Source organism: Eurosta solidaginis, chromosome 4, assembly GCF_040869045.1.
Source record: "Eurosta solidaginis isolate ZX-2024a chromosome 4, ASM4086904v1, whole genome shotgun sequence".
NCBI lineage: Eukaryota > Metazoa > Arthropoda > Insecta > Diptera > Tephritidae > Eurosta > Eurosta solidaginis.
In genome coordinates, this window is record NC_090322.1 from 256,039,681 (window position 1) to 256,052,576 (window position 12,896).

Here is a 12,896-nt window from a genome sequence, read left to right on the forward strand (position 1 = left end):
CAATTTCGTCGTCGTTGGAAAACACCTCCACGTCTTGGCAGCAGCACATCCTCACCAGTTACCCATAATCTATTTTTTTCACCTGTTAAAACACGTTCCAACAATGATAGTACAACATCTAAAACTTCAAGCAGCCCATTAACTGGTACACCCATTCCAAAGGCCAATCGACGCGCATTATTTAATTCAACACCAAGGCGTTCAAGTAGCGATGCGATAATAGAAAATGGTATCTCAGATGACATATCACCGAATGCCGATAGACAAAATGGCAATCATAATGTTCCAGCTAAACATGATGCTCATAATGAGAATGATGATGTGTGTGAGAAAATCAGCAATGCAGCAGATTCGATACAATTAAAAAAACTCGAAAAAAATAATAATAGTCACGCACAATTAGCATCGCAAAGTGCAGATGCAATTATACTTAAAGATTTCACCTCACAAAATACACAACTTCCGAATATGAAACGTGATATATTTTCCACATATCGTGAGCCAAATCCAAGTACACCGATTGAACCCAGTGCACATGCAGATAGTGAATCGCCGAATGTTTCGTTGTTGAGTGAACTCGAACTGAGCGTAATTGCTATTGAGAATCATGATGTGTCACAAGCAGAGCAGTCGTCTGTGCCACAAAAACAACAACAAACGTTTAAACAGAAAAGCATGCTTAAGACAGCACTATGTCGAAAAATACCAGTATTTAAAGATAAATTTAATAGCTATCGTGATATTAGTGCAACATCGTCACCCGATTCTGATTGTCTACATGACTCATGTAGTAGTAGTATGTTTATTCCTGATCAAACAGAATTGTGTCAGAGTCCCGGTTTCAAAGAACGTCATATCAAAATAACGGACACCGAAAAAGGTTTAGAATTGATTGGGCGTGAATTGGCAAAAGAACAAAATGTCGAATGGCGCGAATATTGGGATTTTTTAAACTCATTCATAAATATTGCATCTGAAGATGGTCTAAATAAATTGGAGCAATATTTTGCACAACGTCTCAAAGAAGAGGAAATGACAAAGAAAACAGCACAAGCCATGGCTAAGTCGGCAGTAATTTTAGATAATGTTTGTAATGCGTTAGAGAAATTAAAATTTCCAGAAAATGGTAGCTTACAAGACTTCCGTAATGGCTTTAATAATGAGCGCGCACGTTTTTCAAATTTGACGAGCACGGGAGACACGGCACCAACAAACGCAAGGCCACAATCTACTACACCATATACATGTGTTGAGAAATCGGTGCAAGTATTTGCCAAACGTATAACAAAAACATTTATACATAATATTGATAATGAGGTGTCCATTAATGATACTCTAATGTCCGAGCTGAAAAGACTGAAATCGTTAATTTGTAGTTTTAAAGAAGATACACGTTTCCTTAATGTAAATTTTAAGAAAGTACATTCAAGAATTGGTAATTTAATTTCAATTTACTTGGCTAACTCACAAGAAGTAACCGCTGACATGAAATTAAAGGTGAGGGCTGTATTTTGTATAAAGTATATGTGACCCGGCCTATGAAAAGGTGGCTTATGACTCAAAAAATAAATTGCGAGAAACAGCTGTTAAAGATAAACAATGCATTTCTTCAGTTTCTTAGTAGTTTTTCTTTTGCATTTTGAACAGTCATGCCCAAAAAGCAACCAAAAAAGGCAAAAGAGCATAAATGAGATAAGTTCGTGTGTGTATATAAAGGGCGATGTTTTTTTCAATGCAAAGCACAAACCAATTTCTGACCGAAAAAAAATCGTGTGAGTGCTCAGATTTAAAAGCAATGCTGAACGAGTAGGACGTGTGTCGCTTGTGAATAATGTCTTTCTAGTTCTCACCACGTGAAGGAGCGTCTCGAAAACTATCGAAACCAGAAAAAAGTGGAAAAATTTTTTTTGAGTTATAAGCCACTTTTTCATAGGCCGGGTCACATATATCGATGAAGGGTCGAAATCGTCCTTTTGCATTACTTTTTTGTTTACATCTTTCTTTTAATCAACAAAATGCAGACAAAAGAAAAATGGTATGCAAAAATTCACCTGGTTTTTGAAGCTTATTAGAATTTATCTTAGTAATTTTAAATGCTGGAAGGTTGAAGGTTGGCATGCCTTAAAGTTTTTGTGACCCAATCCTGCCAGAACAGCTTAAATGATATGGATGTTAGACTGGGTCGATTTATTAACCGATATCGCGCCATCGATTTTTCGATAGGATTTGGGCTCAGGAAAAAAAGTTTCACTACGCATACCCAAAAAAATAATTTTCGAGACTGCGAAATTTCATCGATTTTTTCTATTTTTTATGCATTTTTTTTCATTTTCAATGCTCCAAATCATGTTTTATGTATTTTTTTTTCGCGTCAATTTTTGAAAAAAAAAATGTCTTCAATAATTTGGGAAAATTTTAAACAACAACATCAGGACGGACAAGGCGACAGCTGTTTCGATTATACCTTTTTTAAATCTCTTCAAAGCCTTTTCTCCCGGGAGTGGGATTAGAACCCTGCACTCCTACGATGGTTGAAGTGTTATAAACGCATTCAACCACGTCATGCCTTAGTTGTTGTAAACCTTATCCCAATTGCCTTCTTTGCATATTTATACTCAGCTGAGCAGAGCTCACAGAGTATATTAACTTTGTTCGCATAACAGTAATCCGTAACGGCATAAACTAATCGAGATAGATATAGACTTCTATATATCAAAATGATCTCGGCAAAAAAAGAAATTCATTTAGCCATGTCCGTCCGTCCGTAAACACGATAACTTGAGTAAATTTTGAGGTATCTTGATGAAATTCGGTGTGTAGGTTCCTGTGCGCTCATCTTAACCACGCTCAACCACGCCCACTTTTTCGATATCGAAAATTTCGAAACACCGAAAAAGTGCGATAATTCATTACCAAAGACGGCTAAAGCGATGAAACTTGGTAGGTGCGTTGACCTCATGACGCAAAATAGAAAATTAGTAAAATTTTGGACAATTGGCGTGGCACCGCCCACTTTTAAAAGAAGGTAAATTAAAAGTTTTGCAAGCTGTAATTTGGCAGTCGTTGAAGATATCATGATGAAATTTGGCAGGCACGTTACTCCTATTACTATATGAGTGCTAAATAAAAATTAGCAAAATCGGATGACGAACACGCCCACTTATAAAAAAAATTTTTTTAAAGTCAAATTTTAACAAAAAATTTAAAATCTTTACAGTATATAAGTAAATTATGTCAACATTCAACTCCAATAATGATATGGTGCAACAAAATACAAAACTAAAAGATAATGTCAAAATGGGCGTGGCTCCGCCCTTTTTCATTTAATTCGTCTAGAATACTTTTAATGCCATAAGTCGAACAAACATTTACCAATCCTTTTGAAATTTGGTAGGGGCATAGATTCTATGGCGATAACTGTTTTCCGTGAAAATGAGTTGAAGCCACAGAGTGGTGTATGATAAACGCGAGGCCGCCTCGGGGCAGGGGCTGATGCTCAGGATTGCTACCGTCTCTACTACGGAGATAGTAGTTATGAGTGGTAGCAGCTGTTTGAGTTGTTGGCGCCGCGGGGCGCCAGCAGCAGCGGGTACTAGTTGTGGCTTGCTGAGCAGCTGGGCTGCTGGAAGGTAGCGGAGAGTGGGGGGGGGGGGGGGGGGGCGCTAACTACGGGACGCCCTTGGACGTGAGCAGCAAGGAGCCACAAAAGATTTATAAAAGTTACGTGGACGTCGGGTTTTGGAATCAAGCCCAGAACAACCTGTCCGATGCAACCATCCCTTACACGAGACACACTGAACAGAGTATGACCGTCCTAAAAATATTATTATCCGCAGCAAAACCATTTCTCAGGACCGGGGTCAGACGGACCCGGATTGGATTCGATACCTTCCCGTAGCAAGAGAATATGAAGCAGTCCCGCTGCAAAGAGTTGCTGGGAGGATGGCAATTTGTGGGAGGGACGCAACAAATTAACTGAAATGACAGTCCTTGGTCGGGAAAAATCCCGAGTCGCTCCGGTACATAGAACCGACTGCCTTGGGGAACGGCAAGAGATATAACACAAGCCTTGGCTAATATGATTGCTGTTAATTTATTGGAATTTGATGGATTCAAGAAGTTTGTTAATGTCCTCGAACCAGAGTATGTAATTCCTTGTCGAAGAACAAATTAACCACAATCTCAATGCCAGCAATTGGTGGCAAGACCATGAAAAAATATATCCCAATCTGTCCAAAATCGCCAAAAGATATCTTGCGGTATCTGCCACTTCAACAGCTTCTGAAAAGGTATTTTCAAGTGCTGGAAATCTAGTTCGTCCCACACGAAATTGTCTGAGTCGAGAAATGATATAGGCACTTACTTGTTTTCTTACACCAGAACTAGAAGAAAATAGTTTAACATCATATTACATCATACATCATATTTGTCAATACGAGCCTTTTTTGTATTCACTGTTAATTGATTTAAACGAGTTTATTGTTATTTATGTTAAAAAAATACATATTAATGATACATCAATTTGTTGCTTTCACTGTATATCCAAAAATATGGTTATTAACCGGATCTTCATAAATCCGGATATCCGGATAGTTTCACAAACGAATATTAACCGGATATCCATGCCGCCCGGATTTTATCCGTGTCAACGGATATCCGTGTGGATATCCGGATATTCGAATATGCGGATAGTCCAAGCCCTAGACCATAGGGACCTATCAAGCTTGAAGTAAAACGCATAATAAAAGCCAACCCAGCAATGGTGGAGTTTAGACGGGTCGTAGCGAATGGTACCGTGTTACTTCAAAGTTCAGAACGTTGCGTACTGGGGGCTTAGCATCAGCTCCTTTTTGAGCATTTCACGCTAGTTCCTTCCTAAGCACCTCACGTCAGCCCCTTTCTGGGCACACAAATCATTTTTGAGCATTTAAGGTCAGTTCCCTCCTAAGCACTTAACGCCAGGCCCCTACTGAGCGTACGTAATAGCATACGTGTACAATACTTTATATTCATCTTACGGTCACCGTGGTGTGATGGTAGCGTGCTCCGCCTACCACACCGTATCCCCTGGGTTCACACCCCGGGCAAAGCAACATCAAAATTTTAGAAATACGATTTTTCAATTAGAAGAAAGTTTTTATAAGCGGGGTCGCTTCCTGCAGTGTTTGGCAAGCGCTCCGGGTGTATTTCTGCCATGAAAAGCTCTCAGTGAAAACTCATCTGCCTTGCAGATACCGTTCGGAGTCGGCATAAAACATGTAGGTCCCGTCCGGCCATTTTGTAGGGAAAATCAAGAGAAGCACGGCGCAAATTGGAAGAGAAGCTCGGCCTTAGATCTCTTCGGAGGTTATCGCGCCTTACATTTATTTATTTTTTTTATTTATTCATCTGAAGAGTACATTCTTACTATCCCTGCAAACAATTTGATAAGTCGTCTACATGTTCAAGCCCATGCAGTAAAAAACAATGTAGCGGCTAAATTGAATGTTGAAAAGCTCGCGAGATTTATATTGTGACGAATATTAGTAACACTAAGTGATACATCACTAATCTGATACTAAGTAAATAAAAGCACAAGAACATTTAAGCAAGCTACATAAACACATTAATCATAATGTACACACATACATACAAGTAGCAGAGAGATACTCACGAACGAATGTCATCATCAGCTGCTACTTCGCTCATATATACACACGCATATGGCTACACACTATAAATACACGCGCGTATGGCTGGTGACCAGGTAGAGAATTCTAGAAGAAGAAACGTCTTGAAATTTTGGGCAGAGAGAAGCAGAAGCTGAGTAGTCCGTATTCAGTTTGATTTAGGATGCTATTGGTTGTGAAGTTAAGTGTTATTGTGAATTAGTCTAATAAAGACCATTTTTGCCTTATTGAATATTGCGATTCGAACGTTAGCTGAAGATTTGGAATAAGCGAAATTTCACTAAATTCGCTACAATATGTATATAGATTTCACGAAATTCTCGCTTTTGTTCGAGCAGAAATCGTAAGCTCTAGAGGGGGTGCTAGAGGTGTTGGTTCCACATTACAATTAAAGAGATGGTTGGTGTCATGTGGGGACACATTGTAAGCGGGGCATACATTTTGTATGTCGGGGTTGATTCCTGATAGGTAGCCTGTTACAGTATCCAGATCGAAGTTGGGCTAGAGTGACTCGCGTTTCCCTGGGGAGTATGCGTTCCTCTTCCGCAAGTTTTGGGTACTGTTCTTTGAGTACTGGATTCACCGGATAATTCCTGGCATAAAAGTGCGACGCCTATTTGTGGAGTTCACTGAGGACCTGCTTGTGTTTTTTTGTTTCATACGGCTGAGTTCTCAGGTGCCGTATTTCCTCAAATTGCTTACGGATATGACTCTTTAAGCCCCTAGGCGGTGTTGGCTCATCAATCAGATGTCTGTTGGGATGCCCAGGATTCGGTTGCGGGTTTTGGCTTTAGGGCAGCTTTCGGTAACGGACTCCTTTCCAGCTTCGGGTTCGGCTCCGATTTAATTCTTGATTCGGTTCTGGTTGCGTTCCCCATTTCGTTTCAGTTTTTGTCCCGGTTTCGGGCCTGGTTCTGGCTTGGTTTATTTTGGTGCTTGGCTGTAGTTTTGATCCCAGCTACGTTTCCGTTTTCGAATCGGTTCTGGTTTCAGTTTCCTTTATGGTTTCTAGAGTGTCAATTCTGTGTTTTGTCGAGCTCCAGTTAGGTTTCTGTTTCTTCCGTTTCCTTTCCCTGCTTTTCCTCGCTCTACTTTGATTTTTCTTTTTCGATAGTTCCGTAGGGCGTTTGCATTTTTGAACCGGTAGTGGAGAAGGAGTTATATTCTATTCAGCAGATTATATAGATTCTTTTTTTTCCTAATGTCACTAAATTTTTTAAACTGATTTAGGGTCTGCTTGCGGTCATACCAACTTAACCATGTACAATTTCCATTCTGGATTTCCCCATATCCTCAGCACAGATGTTTATGCACTAAAGTAGAATAACAGAAAATCGATAAGTTATAGGTTTTGCATTCCCACCAATCATCAATTTGGCAAAAAACACTTCGAAGAACTTATTTTTTAAAGTTAAACTACATATTTTTTATTCCTACAGATCAAAAGTATTATCTTACGCATCGTGAAACCTTTCGATCGGCGGGAGCACATTGAATGTGTTTGCTTGCGAATATCCAATATGTTAGAGTCAGAATGTAAGCATTATTTTTGTCAAAAACTAAAAATAAAAAATATTTAAGAACCAAAAAACATTCACTTTGCAGTTGATCAAATACTGCCCGAACAACTTAAAACCGAAGAAATGTGTTCGAATGCATGGGAGAAGGAATTGGAATGCGAGTGCCAATGGGAAACTAATCTTAGTCGTAAAACAAGTCGACGTAATCGTATGGAGGCACGTTATCGTAGTCATCAACAAGCACGGCAACAGTATCAGCAACAAGAACAACAAGATATTCGAAAAACGGATGCTAAAAATAGATATAATGGCGTTGAATGGCGTGATCCTTTGCCATGTAATGACACAGACGATGTTACAGCAGCTAAAGAGCAATGGCATCCCCTCGATGGCATTGATAGTGGAGAAAGATGGCGTGATGCTAATATCCGTGATGAATCACCGGACAATGATGTTTTTTGGGTGAGTTGATTGAGCTATAGATATTATAAATGCAAATGCTCGGATGCCCAGACGTTTGGCATTCTCTCTGAAGTATTTTCAAGTGGCTAAACGAATTCAAAAAGGGGAGAACATGGGTATGAGGGTCAATCGCCACCCCAGCGGGTTAGGGGGTCAGAATGCACCCGCGGTAAGTATGCCTGTCGTAAGAAGCGACTAAAATACCAGATTCAAGGGGCTGTGTAGCGCTACCCTTCAGGTTGCTAGCGCAAAATATAGCTTGACTGTTTTTGGGACTGGTGTCCGTATAATTTTGGGAGTACATATTTGAATCCTGACGAACTTTATTTTCTTTTGGGAACAACAAGTTTGTCCACCTCTAACTATCTGTACATCTTAAGTTAAACTTATATAGATCCTATTTAGTATTAAACTACGCTTAATTATTCCAGTCCGATTTCGGCGATACTGATTCCGAAAATGAACAAGAAGTCTGGGCCACGCCACCAGAAAGTCCTTCACATTTGAGTTTATTGGAGGAGCCCACAGAGGAACTAATCAAAATATTTATTTATGGGTAAGAAATTTTAATGTCAAGTTTTTTGCTCTTATTTTCCCAATGGCATTTAATGTGAAACAAATTTTTCAGTAATGAGCCAACTAAGCGCGATGTGGATGTATTGAACGCCATAATTCATATTGATATTGATAAAACGAAATATGGCAATATATACGCTTGGAAAACGGAAATGCTACGCTATCCTAAAGAGGAAATGGATGCGTAAGTTGTTTACAAATAGACCGAAAGATTGAATAAATGTGTGTATACTGTTATTGTAAAAAAAAAGTTTGCTAATAAGTATCAACTAATGAACTAAAATGAAAATTGGCTGCAAAATTTTTGTTGTTGCTTTGTTGCTATCTTTCTAGGCGCATTAAATTGGTGGTATGTACTGTTGTAATTATGTTTGCGTGCACGAATGTAGATGTATTTTTTTAACGAAACTGATGTCTTTATAAAAATATTATTGTAAATTGTAATTGTAATAATTTTAACTCAATTTTCTTATTTGCAGCTTCCCTGTATTATCTATTGTCAAGAAATCACATTCATTTACAGCTTCGCATTCACCGCAACATAAAAAATTTCCGGTAACACCATTTCCCCAAAGACAATCTACATCGAAAGGTGTTTCGAATACTCATATCACCACAGTCAAGTTAACAGGAACAGCGGCACTGCCAACACTTCAACAACAAAATTCGCATACAACAACACCAACCAAACAGGGTGAACTGCCAAAAACTACTGTGAAGCGTCTCTTTGCACGTCAAGCTATTGCCAATCTATTGTCACCCTTTCACGCCAATAACACTCACTAACAACTGTTTTTTTACTATTGAGTTGTGCAGCGATTGCAACACCGGCTGCAACGGTAGCAATCAATAAACAATAAAGACTATACATAAATTAGATCTTGTTAGTGATCTATCGTAGCTGTGTAGCTTTTTGATATACAGAAGTTTCAAATTATAATAATTTAAATATTTACTCTTTTTTTGGCGCAAAACTTTTACATATATCTGACTTGGCATCATGAATGGGACCTATTGTGTGAAAACAAGTTTTCGAGAGAAACGCGTTTAAAGTTTTTGTTTCGGCCGTTGTGAACGAATTTTGTAATTAAAATTTAAGTAACTTCCCGGTAGGCTACAAGGTTGAAACTTGGAATATAGTTCAGAACCCGATGACAATGCAATAATAAGAAAAAAATCTCCGATAGGTGGCACATTGATCGAAATATTAAAAAAAATCCTATTTGTGGTCTGATTTGGCTTTAAATGCGATTTGCGAAAATTTCCTATAAGAATCACTCAAAAAGTAAACAACTGTATTTTCGCACAATAGGTCCCTTTCATGATTCCAGGTCACATATCGCTCATTTACTTCAATAGTGTCATAACTCAAAAAATACAACTTTCCAGGAGAGCCATTCAAAGATTTTAACTGCAATATGTTGCGCATATAAAGGCATATTTTCATTTTTATAGCACATGGTAAATTTTTAACGGATCAAAGATTTTTTTATACAACATAGATCATGATATTGGGTACGTTTCTATTTTATTAACTCAAAAGTCATGTTTTTTTAGTTATGACACTATTGAAGTAAATGAGCGATATGTTTAATTGTAATCATTACTATTGGCTGTTTTCATATGGAATTTATTGTTTGTAATAGCATAATGCTATGCCCAAGTTTAAGAAAGCATAGAAATGCGTTTCATAAATATTACGAAACTATTATTATTTTTTTGCATGTTTGGTCTACGTTTTTTACTTACATTTGGTGTCTTGTTAATTTAAAAAAAAAAAAGAATAAATACAAAAATGAATAAATCTATTTAACTACTTTCTTTTCGTATATAAACGTAAATATTTTGAATTTTTAATTGTACTATCTTTAACCGTGAATTTATACTATTAAACTTAACCAGAACCACTAGCTCACCACTTAATTTTTGCGCAATACTTTCAATAAATCAGTATGTTAAGTACTGGGCTGGCTTCCGTAATTTGATATCGAACAAGAACGAGTATAAATAATCTTTTTCGCTTCCCATAACACAAAATTTCGAGGCGTCTTCTTACCCAACGTTCGCTACAATTAGCGATCTAGATAATTGTATATTCGTAAGTTGAAAATTTATGCTTTTGGGATTTCTAAACAGTATTTTTTTTTTTTAATAAAAACTTAAAAAACAAACTATTCACAATAGAAAATATTTTAATAGCTTCCAAGCCATTACAGAACATTTTCAATTATGAAAACTAAAGTACCCATATTAAAATAAGGAAACCAAAACGGTCTCGTCGAGCGTTCGATATCGAATTGCTGATATCTTGGGGTGGCTTTCCGTAATTCGATATCGATCAAGAACGAGTATAAAATAATCGTTTTCGCTTTCCGTAACACAAATTGTCGACGCGTCGTATCGAAAGTTCGATACAAACTGTTCGATACCAAATTAGGTATCGAATTGCCTTTTTGAAAGTTATTATTTTATGCTTTGGTGATTATTTAGGGAATGTTTTTTTTTTCAGAAATTAAGAAACAAACTATAAAAGAAAATATTTTGGTAGCTCCAAAAAGCTTTCTAAACACCCTTTGAAATCTGCAAACTAAAGAGATCATACCAAGATACGGGAACTAAAATGGCATCATCGAGCGTTCGATATTGACTTGAAGTATCGAATCAACTAGTGTCGACTATCGAATTATGGAAAGCCACCCCAGAGGTTGGCTCGATACTTTAATTCGATATCGAACGCTCGACGATACAGTTTTGGTTTACGTATTTCAATTTGAGTACATTTTTCTCGTGTATCAAAAAGTGTTTCGAAAATATATTGGAATCATCAAAATAATTTCAATAGGGAAAAGCGTTTGTTTGCTAACTTCTTAGCTTAAAATTATTCCTCAAATAATCGCAAAAGCATTAAAAGCTCTAGCTTACGAAAAGCAATTCGACACATAAGGTGCTATCGAACAGATTGTATCGAACGTTCGATACGACGCGACGAGATTTTGTGTTGCGGAACACAAAAACGATTACAGTAGTTGCTCACAAATTAGAACCACTTTGTTTTTAGGGTGATTCTAATTCCTGAAAAATTCTAATTCCTGAACGTTTTTTTTATTTGTATAAAACCTTAAAAATTAAGTCAATTTGCATTAAAAAACTACAATGAAATTTTGTCTTATTCAATTTTATTCATAAAAACAAGAAAACATGAGGTAACATTCCAGTGCAACACATATCACATGTTTTTTTTATTAAATATACATATATTTATATATACGCTAAATCAAAAAAAGGACCAAAAAACAAAAACTCCAATTACAATAAATATATTTTTTCGTTAAAAATACATAAAAGATCGATAGAAATACATTGAAAAAGCCAAAAATGAATCAAAAGCTTCATAACTAATATTCAGCGATGCGCAATGATTTTTTGTTAGCCTCATGATAGTTATTAGAAACAGCGTTTAAAATTGATAAATAGATTTGATATAGCTGATTGCAGATGGCGCCACATCAAATTCTAGGGCTAACCGCTTCCCTTGAACACCTTTTTCAAGCTTTTCCAAGATCTGAACTTTGGTTTCCAAGGACAAAGTATTTTTCTTGCGTTTATTTGGCATTTCAGCAAATGACTTTTACTTTTAAACAAACAATGCCAAAACACGTGTACGCGTATCGAATTTCACACAAACACTAACAAAAACTGTACAGAACCGCGACGAAAATCCAACGACCACTGAGCGTAACATGATTAACTTGGGGATTCCCCTTTTTATATCCATTTTGCAACAAAAAAAAAAAAAAACAAAATACGCTCTGAAATTAGAATTTTCGATTCTAATTTCAGATCGTGTAATGTATTGAAAAAGTTGATTCTAATTTCTGGAAATTCTAATTACTAAAGGTTCTAATTTATGAGCGACTACTGTATTTGATACTCGTTTTTGTTCGATATCGAATTACGGAAAGCCACCCTGGAAGATAATGTAATAGCGTTCAAGGTCTGAGTTAATCAATAAAATATAAACTCATTTACAAGTATAAACTTAAATGCAAAACATCAATTTTTTGTAGCAGTGGTATAGTATATTTAAATACTTATAATGTAATTTGGTTTTTTAATTTGTATCATATACTTTTTTGTCAATAAAGCGCTGCATTTGTTTTTGCCTTTAATCGCTGAGCTTACAGATTCGTCCTTATAAATAAAAATAAAAAAATCTGTCTTTGCGGTTCTTATGACTTAATTCAGTAACATTTAAGTTTTTTTCCAATATTGTTGTACAATGCAACGTTTTTTACTTTTTAATGCTACAAAAAATTAAGCGATAAAATGTGAAAGTTTATAAATATCGAATTCCTAAATATTATTAAAGAAGATTTTGAAAAAAAAAAGGGCGTTTAAACGATAAACATTAATTTCAAATATTTTTATTTGGACAACAACCACAAATTTGGAAATGAAATACTAACTAATTCATTTTGGACATAATTTAAGACAGCAGTATATAATTCTAGGAACAAGCATATTTTATAGGCGCCGGTTGCCATTCCTCTATTTCATACTTCATTTGGATTTTAGCTGATAGGTCTGTAAGTAAATTCAGATGTGGAATAATTACAAAGCCCAAACGCATAATGACTATTCAAGTGCATACCATTTCATCGCTTTTGCC

At 36.5% G+C, this 12,896-nt stretch overlaps 1 protein-coding gene across 1 annotated transcript in view; it reads left to right on the forward strand.

Moving 5' to 3' along the window:
* Positions 1 to 12,639, forward strand: part of LOC137251345 (ankyrin repeat and LEM domain-containing protein 2 homolog) — a 36,575-nt gene extending 23,936 nt beyond the window's left edge. Inside the window, exons 7-12 of the mRNA XM_067785773.1 lie at positions 1 to 1,497; positions 7,109 to 7,205; positions 7,275 to 7,651; positions 8,083 to 8,207; positions 8,280 to 8,411; positions 8,707 to 12,639. Coding sequence (XP_067641874.1) covers positions 1 to 1,497; positions 7,109 to 7,205; positions 7,275 to 7,651; positions 8,083 to 8,207; positions 8,280 to 8,411; positions 8,707 to 9,013 — 2,535 coding nt within the window. The 3' untranslated portion in view covers positions 9,014 to 12,639. The remainder of the gene's footprint in view (positions 1,498 to 7,108; positions 7,206 to 7,274; positions 7,652 to 8,082; positions 8,208 to 8,279; positions 8,412 to 8,706) is intronic.
* The last annotated feature ends 257 nt before the right edge of the window (positions 12,640 to 12,896 follow it).